This window comes from Cetorhinus maximus, chromosome 4, assembly GCF_964194155.1.
Source record: "Cetorhinus maximus chromosome 4, sCetMax3.hap1.1, whole genome shotgun sequence".
Lineage (NCBI taxonomy): Eukaryota > Metazoa > Chordata > Chondrichthyes > Lamniformes > Cetorhinidae > Cetorhinus > Cetorhinus maximus.
Window position 1 is genome coordinate 163,317,108 of NC_135882.1, and position 18,669 is coordinate 163,335,776.

Consider the following 18,669-nt stretch of genomic DNA (forward strand, 5'->3'; position numbering starts at 1 on the left):
CCTAGAATAAAAAGCTAGTGGCCACAAAAGTGACCACAATTGTAAAAACTCATCCAATTCACTAATGCCCTTTAGGGAGGAACATCTGTCGTTGTTACCTGGTCTGGCCTACATGTCACTCCAGATGCACAGGAATGTGGTTGACACTGGACCTTCTGAAATGGCCCAGCAAGCTACTCAGTTGTACTCAAGTTAGCAATGGATAATAAATGCTGGCCTTACCAGCGACGTTCCCATCCAATGGACTGAACAAGTGCTGCACTGTCAGAGGTGCCATCGTTCAGGTGAGATGTTAAAACAAAGCCCTGTATGTCCTTTCAGGTGAATATAAATATCCCATGGCACTATTCCAAAGGCAACCAGGTGAGTTCTGGCCAATATATATCCCTCAATCAGCAGCATTAATTGGAGATCATTTGGTCATAACCTCATTGTTGTTTGTGGGAGTCTGCTGTTGACAAATTGGCTGCCCTGTTTCCTATATTACAACAGTGACTACACTTCATTGGCTGTAAAGTGCATTGGAATGTCCTGATCGCGAAAAGGCCTTTATAAATATGAGCTTTTTTAAAAAGGGCAACCCAACTAAAAGACCACTTTCCTCAAAAGCAAGCCTATCTTTTTAGTAATGTTTATTTATACTTTTGGCTGAAGACATCCTTTCCTCGTGTTCAAGTTTAGAATTTAAACTACCTAAGATGTTAAGTTGGCAGTGGCTCCAGGCAGTGAAAGGAGCCTCAGTGTACCGACCTTTAGACAACGTGGCGACAGTTTGGAAACAGCTTCCAATTCACAGGCTGTCAGAACAGATTGATAGAACTAAAATGCAAAGTTCTGGCAATAGTCATGGGAATTACTGTCTTCAGAATTTTTGAGGGGGGAATAAAACACAGCATTCCTCACAACACGAATAAATCATCGTTGAACTATGTCTACATCTGTCCCTTCATACACATCCCATTTCAAGCAATATACTGACTAAGACTTCTGGTTATTGGATTGTTTGAAGGTGAATCCTAGACATCAACTCAAGGGCACCTTAAATAACTTGGCAGTAAGTTACACAACTTCTTACCCAAGTTGCCTCAGTCCAGAGGCCAACACTCCCTCTACTTTTGTGGACTGTACAGGCAATTTAATTAAGAGCATGGGCCCTTTAAATTTTTCATGCTGCTGTGCACATGTGGCAATTTAAAGGGGCCTCCAATACCTTCACATGCTTCCTGAAGTGCAGTGCCCAGGATTGGAAGCAATACTACAGCCGAGGCTGAATAGTGTCTTATATAAGTTCAACATAGCCTCAAATAAAAACAGAAAATGCTGGAAAAAGCTCTGAAGAGTCATATGGACTCAAAACACTAACTCTGTTTCTCTGCCCACAGATGCTGTCAGGCCTGCTGAGTTTTTCCAGCATTTTCTGTTTTTATTTCAGATTTCCTGCATCCGTAATATTTTGCTTTCGACATAACCCCCTTGCTCTTGTACTCTATACTCCTATTAATAAGTCCAAGGGACTGCAAGCTTTATTAACTGCGCTCTCAACCTGTCCTGCCACCTTTAAAGACTGACACCCAGGTCCTTCTGCTCCTGCACCCTCTTTAGAGTTGTACCCATTGTTTTATTTGGTGTCTCAGTACTCTTCCTACCAAAATGATTCACTTCACATTTCTCCGCGCATTGAACTTCATCTGCCATCTATCCACCCATTCCACCAACTTATCTACATATTTCTGAAGTTCTACACTATCCTCACAGTTCACAATGTTTCTAAGTTTCATATTATTCGCAATCTTTGAAATTATGCTCTGTACATATATCACGAAAAGCAAGGGTCCCAACAGTGACTTCTGGGGAACTCCACTACAAACCTTCCTCCAGCCCAAAAAACATCCATTTCACCACTACTCTCTGCTTCCTGTCACTCAAGGGATTTCGTATCCATATTGCTATTGTCCCTTTTATTCCATGAGTTACAACTACGCTCACAAATCCGTTGTGTGGCACTGTAACAAATGTCTTTCGCCGACATCTGAATTTTGCTCAGATGGCACAAAGGGCACGCAGTCAACCAACATGTTTAACAGTGGCTGACCGGGTTTCCCGGGCCAAGCCTATCAATCAGGCTGACCGGGTTTCCCGGGCCAAGCCTATCAATCAGGCTGACCGGGTTTCCCGGGCCAAGCCTATCAATCAGGCTGACCGGGTTTCCCGGGCCAAGCCTATCAATCAGGCTGACCGGGTTTCCCGGGCCAAGCCTATCAATCAGGCTGACCGGGTTTCCCGGGCCAAGCCTATCAATCAGGCTGACCGGGTTTCCCGGGCCAAGCCTATCAATCAGGCTGACCGGGTTTCCCGGGCCAAGCCTATCAATCAGGCTGACCGGGTTTCCCGGGCCAAGCCTATCAATCAGGCTGACCGGGTTTCCCGGGCCAAGCCTATCAGTCAGGCTGACCGGGTTTCCCGGGCCAAGCCTATCAATCAGGCTGACCGGGTTTCCCGGGCCAAGCCTATCAGTCAGGCTGACCGGGTTTCCCGGGCCAAGCCTATCAATCAGGCTGACCGGGTTTCCCGGGCCAAGCCTATCAGTCAGGCTGACCGGGTTTCCCGGGCCAAGCCTATCACTCAGGCTGACCGGGATTCCCGGGCCAAGCCTATCAGTCAGGCTGACCGGGTTTCCCGGGCCAAGCCTATCAATCAGGCTGACCGGGTTTCCCGGGCCAAGCCTATCACTCAGGCTGACCGGGTTTCCCGGGCCAAGCCTATCAATCAGGCTGACCGGGTTTCCCGGGCCAAGCCTATCAATCAGGCTGACCGGGTTTCCCGGGCCAAGCCTATCACTCAGGCTGACCGGGTTTCCCGGGCCAAGCCTATCAATCAGGCTGACCGGGTTTCCCGGGCCAAGCCTATCACTCAGGCTGACCGGGTTTCCTGCACATTGCTACCAGATCCCAACCCCCACCACTCTCAACACATCCGGAAGTAAAAACTCCCCCACATAAATGCCCTCTAACATGTCATACTGTCAGTAGGAGTGCAACATGGAGTTAAGGCATGCCCCCCACGGAGAAAAAAAGTAGAGCAACTGAACATTGCTCTAAAGCCTAGCTGAAGGAAGGAAGCAAATCATCTCTCAGCAGTGTGGATGGCAGGAAGCTGGTTTGCTTTAATTCAAACCGTCAAAAGCAGCTGTTCTTCACTATGGAACTTCCTTTACATGAGTGAGTTAGTTGCAGGTTCTCAGTGGATAAGCACCTGGCCATTATAGGAAAGGGCCAGCAACAGCTTCAGACCTTTAAATTTCACTGCCTTTCAAACTTGTTGTATTCTGATCTACTGGTGCTATACTAGTGTAAAAGTGAGGATACAAAACCTTAATGTATTGCAATCTAATTCTGCTGTATGTGCATACAGTATACAGTTTTAGCTGTGCAATCTACCTTCCACGCACAAAAACAAAAAAAAAAATCACACTTTATGGAGATGGCCAGGACTATTTTTTTTTTACCTTAAACAGGTTGCAAATGCTCTCCTAGGATTTCGATGCACAAAGTGAATAGGGAAGCCTTTGAAAGTATGTCCATCAGGCACTGCTCTCTTTATAGCATCCTGGAACTCCTCATTGCCTGCTGACACTCCAGTTGTGCGTTCAATCTCATACGCAGCAAGTGCTGGTGACAGCAGGTAAGACAGATGGTCATCCCACACAGTGTTCATACTGAGGTCCTATTGTGTTAGAAAGCATTACAGCAAGAGTTTACAGGACAAGCCATAGTGCAGGTAGTAACATCTCAAATATTGGTTAAAATCTCAGTATGGTACAGTCTACATCAACCTGAAAAATCTACCTGAGATGTGGGTATATGGGTAAACATTATGGTACCAAAAAGTTTTATATTATCCCAGCACTAACACTGAAATATGGTGGTGTTTATAGGAAAAGTCACAGTAACTTGGAATTAAACAAGTTATTCCAATAACCTTTCTGGGTGTTCTGCATTGTATTTCACAGTAGCCTTACAAGGTTTACAGCAGCATATAGTATGACACAGCTAATGACAGCAAGATTAGAGGAAACGGAGGCATTTGAGAGGGACTTTCTCTGCCCCATCCTAAAGGAGGAAGGTTTGTCGCTTTCTCTCCCCCAAATTAAAACAAAGCCAATTTGTTCCTGATACACTGAGCAAGGAAAAAACAAGATGATTCAGCAGCTTGTTGACTGCTCACAAAAACATGCATTTTAAAGGGCCAGCAGTTCTTCCGTTACTTCAGTCAGAGCATCTTCTGTTAAACTTACATGAAGAATGAAAAGATCTTAAAACATTTTTTTCGCTGAGTTCTTTGGAACTCCCTTCCTTAAAAGGCAGCGGAAGCAGAGTATTTAAATATTTTTAAGGCAGAGGTAGATAGATTTTTGATAAACAAAGGGGTGAGAGGTTATCAGGGGTAGATTGGAGGCTACAATCAGATCAGCCATGATCATATTGAATAGCAGAGCAGGCTTGAGGGGCCGAATGGCCTACTCCTGCTCCTAATTTGTATGTTCGTATGCTTTAACTTTCCAACCAATATTCTGATTACCCCAATTGCACCTGAAAACCTCAATTGAACTGCTCAGTTTTGTTAAACCTCTTTAAAGTCCTGTACATTAGATCTTACTCAAAACACTTCATGCAGCCTGAAAGAATACTTGCATGAGTATTAATAAAAACTAATTACTTTGTACAACATACTTTAGAACCTTAATGTATTGCAATCTAACTCTGCTGTATGTGCATACAGTGTACACTTTTAGCTGTGCAATCTACCTTCCACGCACAAATGTGTGACTTGTGCTAAGAAGGTTGCTTGAAGGGATAATTAGACATTCACTGTAGAACCATCTTGACAGAGAGCGATTATTAGAGTCTCTCAACATGGGTTTTAGAATAGGTCTCACCAATTTGATTGAATTTTTGAGAAAGTTACTAAGCTGATGTAGATAAGCACAGGAGGGAGAAGGGAATAAAAGGATATATTGATGGGGTTAGATGAAGGGCAGGAGGTGGCTCATGTGCAGCATAAACAACAACATGGACCAGCAACAGGCCAAGGTGTTGAATGGCCTGAGCTTTTGCTGTAAATACTATGGGCTAAGCCACACAATAGGCTGCTTATTAAAATGGAATCCCATGGAACTAGTAGCCAGATTTTAGTTTGGATAAGGAATTAGTTACATTTTGGTCAACAGAAGGTGGTTATTAATGACACCGTTATGAGTGGAGTCCTACACAATAGTGAGAGCTCTATCAATGATCTAGATGAAGGCATGAGGGAAACCGCCCCACAACTTTGCAAGTGATATAAAGATTTGTTCAGGTGTTAGAGCCTTAAATGAAAAAGTTACATTTATAGGCAGGTACAGACACAGTGGGTGAATTGGCCTATTTTGGAAAGACAATTTAATTTAGATAAATGTAGTTTTATATACATGGGCAGGACAATGTCAAACATGCATACACTGTGCACGTTTGCAAGTTCAAGGTTTTTAAGTGGCAGAAAGTCTTAGGGCATACTAATCTCTAGCCTCTTGGAACTGAATGTTAAGGTCCATTGCCACTATGATTAAATATGAAACAAAATGTACTATACTGTCCTTACATAAAGCCTTGGTTAGGTCTCATTTTGAATACTCTTGTTCCCTCACAGGATGAGTTGTAGTGACACCCTGGAAAAGAGTGAGAGCAGGGCCACGAGATTGATGGTTGATTTAAAGGCACAAAATTGATTCCAGGTATTATATACCCAAGCTATGAGGAAACACGAACAAAAAAAAAAGCCCAAATCCCATTGCACCTCCACAATTCCTAATATCTCATTTTGAAGAAAATATTACTGTGTCCTTCTTATCCAAAGTGGAAGACCTCACATTTTCCCACACTGAACTCCCATGTGCCACACCTCTGCCCACTCACTTAATCTGTGTGTTCCATAGCAACTTCCTGCTCCTATTTACACAACTTACTGTGCCTCCAAGCTTAGTGTCATTTGAAAACAAATATACAACTGCAACCAAGTCATTGATAGATATAGTGAACAGCTGCAGCTCAGTAAAGAGTTCTGGAGTTCAAAGCTATGGAATAAGTTTCTGCTTGTGCATTGACTGCAGACTCAATGTAAGCAAAAAGGCAGCTGGATGGGTTCCCAACTCCAGAAATTATTTTTGCCTGTCAGATTGTGTGGCTGATCTGTATTATGGAGTGTAGGGGGGTGGTTAAGGAGGGCGATGGTAGATAGGGCAAACATTGCACCTTCACCAGTTTGGGGCAGACTTGATAGACCAGCTCATCTTTCCTTATCATTTCAAAACAAAGGAAGACCTTCCATGGGTTGCCCAATCTAGCTGGGCTTCTCTAGTGATCTAAAGGGGACCTTTGTACAGTGATCCCTTTGCGATTAGCAAAGGGTAAGAATCAGTTTCGGGGCTGGTTGTGCTGTTTGGCACGCAAGTGGTCCTGTGTTATAGCTTCACCAGACGCCTCTCTTTTAGGTATGCCTGGTGCTGCTTCTGGCATGCCCTCCTGCACTCTTCATTGAACCAAAGTTGATCCCCTGGCTTGGTGGTAATGGCAGAGTGGGGGAAATGCCAGGCCATGAGGTTACACATTGTAGTCGGGTACAATTCTGCTGCTGCTGACGGCCCACAGCACCTCTAGTTGCTAGATCTGTTCAAAATCTGTCCCATTTAGCATGGTGGTAGTGCCACACAACATGGAGCGTATCCTCAATGCGAAGGCAGGGCTCCACAAGGACTGCATGGTGGGCACTCCAGATGCATCTGCAGCAGGCAGGTTCGTGAGGTTGAGGTCAAGTATGTTTTTTTCCTCCTGTTGGTTCCCTCACCCACCTGCCAGGCCCAATCTAGCAGCTATGTCCTTTAGGACTCGGCCAGCACAGTCTGTAGTGGTGCTACCGACCTACGCTTAGTGATGTACATTGAAGTCCCCACCCAGAGTACATTCTGCGCCCATGCCACCCTCAGTGCTTCAGTGTGGAGGAATACCAATTCATCAGCTGAAGGGGGAACAGTATGTGGTAATCAGCAGGAAGTTTCCTTGCCCATGTTTAACTCGGTGCCATGAGAATTCATGGGGTGTGGAGTCGATGTAGAGGACTCCCAGGGCAACTCCCACCCGACTGTATACCACTGTGCCACCACCTCTGCTGGGTGTGTCCTGTTGGTGCTACAGTTTGAGACAGCTCTTCCAATTTTGGCACAAGCCACCAGATGTTAATAAGAAGGACTTTGTCCTCCTGTTTTCCGTTGTCGATGTCAGGTGCCCATTCGGTTTCATTCCTTACTGACTTGTTTTTAGCGGTGGTTGACTCAAAATGCCCTTGGTCTGGCGTCACATGGCCAGACCAGGTAAGGACGGATGGGTTTTTGTGATAATTGACATGATCATGGTCATCATTAGACTCTTATTTTATGGAATTCAAATTCCACCATCTGCCGTGGTGGAGTTCGAACCCAGGTCCCCAGAGACCCTGGTCTCTGGATTACTAGTCAGTGACAATACCACGCCATTGCCTCCTGAGTTTAAATCAAATATTTTTGAATAGAAAATACTTAATTTAGTTTCCTCCCCCTTTAAATATGCTTACATTAAGAATGGTCGTTTAGGGATATGGTTTACTGATCTCACCTTGTGTTTGGAAAAGGTGATAGATAATAGAAATACTATCACGTTACTAGAGATCTACAAATACTCATCACTTTTGACAATCTTCTTACCTTCCTGTGCTCAGAAATTAGACTCCTCAAAACCAACTCAATCTCATTGCTCGCAGCTGCACCATCAATCACAGGAGCACATAAAGGTGGAAATGGTGGCAATGAAACAGACGACCCGGGAGCGCACACAGATTTTATGGCCTCAGTACTCATGGATTTCCACTTTGATTCATCATTTAGGTCAAAGTGACACAGTTCAACTGTGTCAGATGGCTGACAATTAGCATGAAAGTTCTGGTGATTGAAGAGGCAGCCTATGGAACAATAAGGATAGGCTCTTTTTGGCTGTTCTACTAGTGGTGGGTCATCAGGATTAACAGGCCTGTGAACATATCTAAAACAACAGGAACACATCAGCTTTAAACAGAAATTTCACTGATTGTTAATAACGTGTATATGAACATAGTTTATCAGTCTTTCAAGGTTGTCGAAAAGAAACTTGTAAGCCAACGTATTATTTACCTTTATAACGTACAATCACTTTTTAACTATGTAACTATTTTATTTCTTTTACATTAATTAATGTAGACTGGTTGTGGTGTAGCCGTGTGTGTGGAGTCTGCTCAGTGATAACATAGAACATCAAGGTATAAGGACTCAGACTGAAGCTATGTAAAGAACTGTACTGTGGGCTCAAAACACAAAGCAAAATGGTAATTTAGTCAAGTGAAAACCTTGCTAGAATGAGTAAATAACTTAAACTATAGGAGGGCTCGTACCAGGGAATATAAGCAGACTGAGCTTCGTTAAGGGACAAGAAATGCGCCGTCTTCTCCCGGTTCTGGAGATAACAAAGCGGAGTCAAGCTGGCTATTGCACCTCAAGAATGACGGCCTAGCCAGCGTACATCTGGAGAAAGCATGAGATGTACAGTGATGTAACTGAAAACCAATCAAATGGGCTAAAATTAGGCTTCATCTTATATGGCACAGGGCCATAGCGAAGAAAGGTATAAAGAAAGAGTCCACAGAACACCTGGGCTGCAGTGGTTAGAAAAATTTGGTCAGTTGCTCAGAAGATGCGCATGGAGGATTTGTCATTGGATTGACCACCAGAACAGACTCCAGCTCACAGGGAAGCTAAGCAACTGGTATTATCGTGAGTATGTACTACTGCTTAGTGGTTTAATAAAGATGCATCACCTTTGGTGAAACTCCATCCAAGTTGCTACGTGCCATCAATATCCAAGTCAAGAACCTTTAGAACGGGGGAGGGTCTTACAAACTAACCCCTTTGGATGATTTCCAAACAGGAGTGGTACCTACAGACTGGAGCAGGGGTCTTTTATAAAAGAGGGACATATAGATAACCCTGGGAACTACAAGCTAATAAGGTGGACATCGACTTACGCGCAAAATTTTGAAAGACAGGCTTGATGGCCTAGGTCATCTTTTCCTGCCTGTCATTTTTATACATTCACCTCTAAACATTGCATTATGCTGAAAGAAATAATTAGGCATTGAGAAATATTGTCTTAAAAAATAGTCAACATGGCTTTCATGAAACAAATTCTGACAGATTACTGAATTTCAAGATTACTGATGGAGTGGATAACTGTAGACACCATGGTCCTTAAATTCCATGACTGCGTTGCTTAAGACAGAATTTCCTCACTGCTATTGGAGAGGCAGAACCTCCAACTCCTCCTATAAGGCCATTGATGTATGGGCAGGTAATCCTTAAGCCTTGAATTCTAACTCCTGGGCCTCCAGGTAGGATTTGCTGCGCAATTGGCATGAGTGCACCTTCCTTCCTCAACAGGCGTAACTATCCAAAAGGGGTTCCACACGGAGGGTCTAGGCAGGAATTGGGGCCTAGGCTTCCACAGATTAGGAACTCAGAAATATTGTTTAGTGGGGTCTGAAGTGGCTCCCTTTGTAAAGGATGCCATTTGGGGCACCCAGATTACACTTTACAGCAGGGGTTGGGGGGGGTGGAGTGAAGAAAGAGTCATGGGGTTTCCAGACTTTTTGGTGGCAAGGGACAGCAGTGCAGAGGTGTTAAAACTGCCGGTGTCCTGCTCATACAATCCTCACATCAGTGAACTCAGGCATAATCCCAGTGTAACTACTGGTATTGGGCCTCTGTTGATTTTCTAGGCCATTTTTGATATGGTATCACAAGGAAGCAAGTCATGAAAAGCAGAATTGCAGGAAGGGAAGCTCCTGGAGAGGTTCAGAAATTGTCTCGGGGAAAGCAAGGGCTGCTCAAGGGCTCAGTCCTAGTCTATTACCCAAACGTATCTCATTACAGCAGATTGAGAATTTGAGTCCTAGTCAAGAAAGAAATTTGAAAATAAAAAGCTGGCATCAGTGCAAATAACTGAAGCTATCGATAGTGACAAAAACTCAACTGGTTCACTAGTGTTCTTTAGCCGAGGTAACCTGTCACCCTTATCAGTATGGCCTGTGTGTAACCAGTGTTGTTGATATGGAACTGCCGTTGTAAACCATTTAGCTGCATCAAAAACCACAACAAGGAATACTGCTGAGGTTCAAGGTGCTGGCCTGCCACCGCCTTCTCAGGACAAGTAGAGATGGGAATGAACGCTGGCCTTGTCAGCAACGCCCATCCAGAAAATCATGTTATAAATACAAAGTTCATAAGATTATTGCTGAAAAGGGAAATGTTGCTGATGCTTTGGCAAAATATCTCTTTTCAGCAATATTCAAGTTCTGTACTACCAAGTGACTGTTTAAAAGATTATGTTATGTTTTGGTACTGTATCTTTAATTTAGGGTAAAATGGAAGAATTGGGGGTTGCGGGGGGGGAGAGAAGAGAATGTCATGTGACTTGCTCTGAATTCTACCCGACATCAAGCTTGGGTGGCTTGGTTGTTAAAGGTTAAAGGGCTGTCCAGGTTCTTTTACTGGGAAAAATGTGCAGGATGTTCCCACCTGTAAACAATGTGAAGAGAATCGTGCTAATTGTGGGTAGACTGTTAGTCTCCAAGCCTCAAAGGGAGATGTTAGGAACATCAAGTTTTATAAACAGTTATACTTTTAACTGTCTATTTAATTCAAAGATAGAATGGAGTTGGGGCTAATTAGCATTTTTACCTGGTTACAAGGCCCATGTGATTCACAATGCCATGGACATGAGATTTGGGGAGGGTCAAAATCCTTAGCAAGCCACTGGAGTATCAGGTTACAAGGTTTCCTCAGGTCACCAAACCTCACAGGCCCAGTCTACAAGAATCAGAGTGCAAGAGGCAGAAATCCTGCACCTGAAGCAGAGAAAACACTGGTTCTGTTATTCATTATAGAGAATGCAGGTGGGAGTTTGTGCTCAGATTGAAGAGACCAAGTTTGTGAGGATTTAAATGAGGCTGGAAGACAAGCCTAGCTTTGGCTAGAGGGAGAAATCTTCAGGGTAATCCTCATCTTTAAAGTCAGTTCAGGGATTAGAAGTAACCTGGATGGGAAAGGAAAAAAGGAAGTAGGCCAGCAGGAGCACAGAATAGCTTTGGACTAGTTCTGAGAGAATACAGCGTCCACTTAAGGGCCAAAGTATAACTGTGGTGTGAGATTGTTGATCATTTTATAAGTTAAATGGGGGTAGCTTTTCTGTAGTTTAAAGTATAAGTTGCCCACTGAATAATGTTTAACCAATGTTACTTTTCATTTGTTATACCATAAGTCCTAAAACTTAAAATATTGTCATGTGACCTTTCAGTCTGGCACTGGAAACTCAAATATCTTTTTACAAGTTATCGGTCTCAATGGGGATTGTAACAATGGATATATGACTAATCAATATATAATGAATAATGAAAAATATAATTCACTTAAAAATAAACAAGGGACTGAGAAATGAAAATATCCAAGTTTGCTGACAAGGAACAAGTAAATAAAATACACAGGGATCTGAATAGTCGGGAGGATTAGGCTGACAAGTGGCAAGTCCTATTTAATGCAAGGAGTGACAAGACTGGATAGGGAATATGCAAAAAGAACATAAGATTGAAAACAGCAGACATATCACACAGGAGAGTCACATGGGAGAACATTGAAGCTTTCCATTCATCAGCAGTAAAAGAAGCAAACAAGATTTTAGGGCATATCATCAGAGAAACAGGGGTAATGATGAATATAGTGCAGTTTGGCTTGACCTGGACAAGTCTTGTCACAATAATTGTGTAATCCCTGGTATTAGTTTAGCTGTTCTCCACCTCGTCTCCTGCCTTTGGAAAGGACACAGAGGAATGACACATGCCGAAGTTATGAGGAAACATTAAAACCAGAAAAGACAGCTGGTGACGTTAATTGAAATTGAAGATTCCAAGGAGTATAGATAAACTAATAAAATGTTGAAAGAACCATAAATTCTGCAAACAAAGGCCACAGGCCTGTGCTCAAAAGAGAAGTGGCAAACAAGACAGTTTAGATTTAATGACTTCACACAGAGTTGTGAGCAAGTCTTGTCACTGGAACAGATTGCCTCAGGGAACAGTAGAAACTGGTAGCAAATTAGAGGGGAACTGGTCAGCTCTCAGGCAATAGAAGCAACCAAGATGCAACACAAAAATGGTACTTCTGAATCTTGAGACCACAGTAGTCTGTTCTGGTTCTGTACATCCTAATTTTAATTAAAGGCAGGGGGAATGTCCCAACTTCAATTTTCACAATTCAACAAGAATGCTGAGACACCTGGATAATTTCTATTCAAGTAGATCACATGTTGACATTATAAAACATAAATTGATTATATTAATACTCACTATATTGGTTATGCTCAGGAGCCTGAGTTGAGGCAAGATCCAGGAAAGTCCCCATGTCTAGATCAAACTCTACCAACGTGACCTGATTAGCTCACTGAGCTAGCCAGTTTCTTTGTGGCTTTCTCAACACACATAGGACATGGATCAGGAGGTGGCAAATCCTCCAGTGCAACTGGTAGAGAGACCTACTTGTAGGTTACCTGCACATTCACACAATCTCAGTCATGTGAGGGTCAGAAGCACAGTAGAAAAACCCACTGTAATACCCATTGGTTGATTAATAGATCTGCTGTGTTTGAGAGACTTGATTTGTTTACAGATGATTTCCAAACCACAAGCACCCTGATTTTACCTGTGTCCAGTTAAGCTCTCCCAGAAAACGACAGCTCCATCAGTTCCATAAGTCATCACCCAAGTGTGGGGGACCCTTTTTGCCTTTGTTCCAACGCACACATAGGCATCCAATCCAAAACCCAGCAGCAAACTGCACAGCAAGTTGGCATGATCCTCACAGTCTCCCTGCAGGGTACGAAAAGTTACATTGATTGTAGAAAACAGAATGCGTTTTCAGCACACCACAACAATACATATGCCAGTGTTTTACTTTCATTTCCCCTCTCGTGTACCTTTCTGTTCTTCTCCCCAGGTCAGCTATTGAAATAACATGACACAATTTCCCAGCATAATAACAAAGAACAAAGACCTCTTGCCAACAAGTAATTCATTGGATGTGAAGTGCTTTTAAACATCCTGAGAACATGATCAGCTGCAATATAAAAGCAAGTTTCATTCTTTATAATTTACAAAAAGCCTGAAGGCGGCTCTGTGAATTAGTAAAATAGTTAACCAGATATGTTATCACCCAAAATTTCTCCACTGGGTTTGAGACAAGTACACATCACTGAATGAAGTCTGAACAGGGTGGGAGTAAGGACTATTAAAGTGCGAATTTGTTGAGGGGATCGGTAGAGTCGCAGGGAGGTAAAGTGGACTAGAAGATATTATGTGAAAGTACTTTGTAAGGAAAAAAATAACCAAAACGAAAAGGGGACAGCTGTGTGAACTACAAACCCGGTGTCTGCTCTGGCCAGAGCACCTGTAGAAAATCAGAGACATGATAGGAAAAGAGCAGCATAAGAAAGTAGTCACATCAACAAGTAATGTGGAGCAGGCAGCTGAGGAGGAAAGATGGGTGACTATTCAAGGACATGGAAAAGTGGATTAAAGAGCAGGTTACAACAGGTGCCCAGAGGAACATGAAGCTTTCAAAGATATTCATAGTTTTAGTTTCTTGTGGAAAAATGAGGACTCACTCTAGGCCAGGCCATCAAATAAACAAACAATAAACAAGAGATGGTTTGAGGTTGGGAAGGGGTAAAGACTAACTTCGCACCTAAATACAGTTGTGATGGGGTGTGAATAGTTAGACAGACTAGCACAATCCTTTACATCCAGACCAAGAGCCCCAATGTTATTTGCACCAGATGCTAAGGTAAAGGGTATATTGCATAGATTGGAAAATATTGCGTAAGTGGAGGGAGAGCAGTCAATTATGATCCTTTTGGGAATCAATCATATAGCTAAAGAAAGGTCTTAAATTCTACTATTTAGAAGATTAGGAAACATTTCAGGTGCAGGTGGTAATCTTAGCATATTTCTCCAGCCATGAACTAACATGGGAAGAGTAGGGAGGTTAAGGCACAGCCAAAAACATGGGCCTCTTCAAGGCGTTATGGAGATAAGGAAAAAGCATCATTGAGCCCCAGACATGAACGCATCCCTGCTGAGGCAAAAAGGCCAAAACTTTGAGATAATAGGGAACATCTGCAGAAGACTTTTAATTAAATGATATATGTGTAAGACATTACCGTGATAACTATGGGGGTTGTAACAGTGTTTTGCTATGTGAGTACCAAGAGCTATAAATTGTATCACAGACTTTGTATTGTGAGAGGTGTCCTTGGAAAGGCAATGAGGACTGATCTCCCATCATATGCTTGAATAAACCCTTTGCTTCTTAGAAACTCTCAGATTTGAGTGGTCTCATCTTTATACCACAACAGATGCAGAATTCTGAAAAACCAGAAGTTAAGAAACCAAATTAAGATTTTGATTCAAAAGACCTTGTTTAGCCTTGACCAACCACATGTCAAAGACAGAATTCACAACTACCTTTGAAAATAGAATTTATTGCAAAAAGAATACCTTGCCTCTGCAGAGAAAAGGCAGCAAAGTGCACCACTGCTCCTGCTTGGATCCACCTCCAACCGCTGTCGCTCTTTCATAACCTAGAACATTGACAAATCGGGCTGCCTGCCTCGGTGCGTCCAGAAGCCTCCCAGCTCGCAAAGGTCTTATATAGGAGCAAACTGGACGGTTCACACCATTCTCATCCTGATGTGGGGGACAGGGAAGAGGAAAATGAAAGTCAGCCCCTTCAGCTCAGAAAAATTAGCTAGTTTATAAATATTTAATTCATATATAAATAAAATGAAGATCAGAATCAGAAGCTGTTAAAAAAAGGTATAATCAAACAACTTGTAGGCAGTTGAAGCTTCTAGGGAAAGCATCCATTACAAGATAAAAGACATTAAATCGAAACTTAAAGGAATCATCACAAAGCATTTAGAACTTCAAAAGTCAAACACATGTTTTTGCACCTCCAATTACTTGTAGTTTAAATTAAAACATTAAAGGGTTTTTCTGATTGGAACATGCACCTAATACAATTAAACTTGTCTACTTGCAATTTGTACAATATTTGTAGGAGGTAATTCTACATTGAAAAATACTTCTTTAAATTTACAAGTTTAAACAAGGACAAGCAACAGGTAGTTCATCCACACAACAATCCCAGGCTCAACCCTTAGGCTGTGCATTAAGCTGGCTGCAGCTAGGACAGCAGTAGCATTGTAGGAGGGGAATGGTTCTACAAAAAGGATTCAGGCTCCTTATCATTGTCCATTCACTCTCACTGGACTGTGCTTGTGGATGGATGTCAATGGGAAGCACAGTAGGTTCAGTTTCAACTGGCTGGATTTTACCAGGTGCCATGATCTCCAAACTCCCTGGGTAAAAAAATCAGGGTAGAAGCATTGTTCCCAACAGCTGTGCTGCAGCAATTAACACTGCTCAAAGTGTTAAGGCGAGACTTCTGCCCCTATCTTGGGAAGAAGTCCCACCTTAGAGAGAGCTGCTGGCCAATCAGATGATCAGCAACTCTAGTCCCAACGTGCCCCCCACCCCCAATCAAACCCTGCAGCGGGGGAAGGCCATAAAATCCAGCCCACAGTCTTTGCAGTTAAATAGCCTGCTCACACCCACTGATTGCTCACATAAACAAATAATAGTTCTGAGTCATATGGCCTCGAAACGTTAACTCTGTCTTCCTCTCCACAGATGCTGTCAGACCTGCTGAGTTTTTCCAGCAATTTTTGTTTTTGTTTCAGATTTCCAGCATCCGCAGTATTTTACTTTTAACAAACAATAGTCACTAAGGCAAGGCACTGGAGAATGCCTGATTTGCATCCCCAGAGAAAAGCTTCCAGGGCAAGAGGGAAAATTGGCAAGTGAGAAAATATATTTTATATATACATTTTATTTATTTATACAGCAGAAGAGGAGATTAAGCTTTCCAAACATGCCCAAGAAACTAATGTTGAACCAGGGACAAAGGCTCACCAAAATGAAGAAAATAACAGCACTAAAGCATGAGGAATTGCCAGGACTAGGATATTGACTGAGCAGCAAGCGACAGTAGGGATAATGGGTAGGTACACTAATTGTTGGGCCTCAACTATTCACTGTATTAATTAATGACTTAACTGATTGGATAAAATGCCACATATCCAAGTTTGCCAGGACACAAAGACAAGAGATGTATGCAGTCTAGGTGGAAGCATAAAATTACAGATATTGATAGATTAAGTGAATTGACAAAACTATGGCAAATAATTTCAATGCATGCAAATGGACTTTAAAAGGATAGAACAAGGTACTAAATTGTGTAAAAAGCTAGGAATAGTGGAGGTCCAAAGGTTATTGGGAGGGGTGGGTCCAGGTACATAGATCATTAAATTGTCATGAATAGGTACAGAAAATAAACAGGTTAATGTCACGCTGGCCTTTAAATCTGGAGGGCTAGAACACAAGGGGGTAGTAGTTATGCTTCAGCTACACAAACCCATTATTAGATCACACCTGGAGCACTGAGTAATACTAGGCACTGCACCCTAGGAAAGATGTATTTGACCTTGGAGGAAGTGCAATGTGGTTTACCAGAATGATACTTGGATTCCAAGGGTTAAATTACAAGGAGTGTTTATTCAGACTAGGGTTGTATTGTCTGGAATTTTGAACGCTAAATGGTGTTTTGGTGTACAGGGGTGTCAGGAGTGAAGTTACTCATTGCTGAAATCCCAGCATTTGACCTGCTCTTGTAGCTACAGTATTTAGGCAGCTGGTACAGTTCAGTTTCTGGTCAATGGTGACCCCAGGATGTTGACAGCAGGTGAAATCAGCAGTGTTAATGCTGTTGAGCGGCAAGGGAAGGTGGTTAGACTCTCTCTTTGTTGGAGACGAACATTATCTGGCACTTGTGTGGCGCAAGTGTCGCTTGCCACTTATCAGCCCAAGCATGAATGTTACTTCAGGTCTTGCTCCACTCAGACATTAACTGCTGAAGAGTTGTGATTGGTACTGAACTCTGTGCAATCATCAGTGAATACCCCTTGTCTGGCCTTATGATGGAGGGAATGTTATTGAGCGTTAGTGAGCAAGTTAAAGGTGAGCACATGCCACTTGATAGCACTGCACCACGGCACCTTTTATTACTTTGTTGATGTTCGCGAGTAGACTAATGGGCTGGTAACTGGCCCGATCGGATTTATCCTGCTTTTTGTGGACAAGACATACCTGGGCAATTTTCCACATTGTCAGGTAGATGCCAGTATTGTACCACAACGGAAATAAAAATACCTGGAAAAATACCTTTTCCAGGTATTTTTATTTTTATTTTGGATTTCTAGCATCTGCAGTTTTTTTGCTTTTGTACCGCAACAGCTTGGCTAGGGTCCAGCTATTTATGGGAGCTTAGGATGGTAATAATTCATAATTGATCCAGCACAACCATGATTCACCCAATCAGTTCATCTTTACCATTCTTCCAGAATAGGTAAATGGCGAAACATCATTGTTAGCCCATCATTCCATTACTCCACCTCGGGGGATTATTCTGCACACAACTATTACATTAGGCATGACATAATAAAATTAGGTGATTGTATTATGGTTGACTTATCCCAGTAGTCCAATCTATACATCAGCCCAATTAATTAAAAATAGAAATATAATGCAGATTTTTCTTTTACAAAGGAATCGGCTATGAAAATAAATATATTAACTATCTAAGCCATAAACAGTAGTTAGTCACAAAAATACAAAATACTGGGGATACTAGAAATCTGAAACAAAAGTAGAAAATGGATGTAAATGCTCAGCACACGTGGATAAAGGAAGAAGGTACCATCCTTCCAGTTTTGACAAACAGTATATAAGGAACACAGTGGAGGTGGGGGTTGGATGGGGAGGGTGGTGGTGTTGAAAGACCACAAGATAAGGAATGATCTGTAAAATGATTAGATGAAGAACAGGAGATGGTTAAACAATAGAAATGATAACACAGAAGGAAGCATGCTGAAAGAGAAATAAAAGACATACAAGAACCAAAGAATATTTTTTTCCAACTCTTCTCTTCCAAAAGTGGTGACTGCTCTGAGACTCCAACACCAGCTTGCACATGTGGATGGACAGGCAGACACACACACAGACACTAGATACAAACCTGTGCAAATATTTTCACAAGTCTTGTGTTGTGTGAAGGTCTGATCTGAAGATATTCTCTCCACCATTGCTTGGCATATATAAGGTATAAGCGCTCCTTTTCTGCAGTCTTTTGACGCTCTAAAGCTAGCTGCAAATTTAAGTGGAGTTAAAAATAAAACAAATTAATTTATGGACACAACAGAAGATCAAATCCTTACATAGCACTGGTACACCATATAAGAAGGGGTGGGTATCACCACTGCCATTTCTCATGTGGTAGATTTTAAATCTGACTGTATAGTCAGGGTCATGGTGCTTCCCCATATTCAGGAAATACTTTCTTTTCTATATTAA

The 18,669-nt window shown here is 42.3% G+C and overlaps 1 protein-coding gene across 5 annotated transcripts in view; it reads right to left on the reverse strand.

Moving 5' to 3' along the window:
- Positions 1 to 18,669, reverse strand: part of cep76 (centrosomal protein 76) — a 42,755-nt gene that overhangs the window by 592 nt on the left and 23,494 nt on the right. For all 5 annotated transcript variants that reach the window (XM_078541069.1, XM_078541070.1, XM_078541071.1 and 2 more), the window contains 5 exons: positions 18,335 to 18,463; positions 14,698 to 14,886; positions 12,845 to 13,011; positions 7,772 to 8,105; positions 3,506 to 3,723 (listed from right to left, as the gene is read on the reverse strand). In XM_078541069.1, the coding sequence (XP_078397195.1) occupies positions 3,506 to 3,723; positions 7,772 to 8,105; positions 12,845 to 13,011; positions 14,698 to 14,886; positions 18,335 to 18,463 (1,037 nt within the window). The remainder of the gene's footprint in view (positions 1 to 3,505; positions 3,724 to 7,771; positions 8,106 to 12,844; positions 13,012 to 14,697; positions 14,887 to 18,334; positions 18,464 to 18,669) is intronic.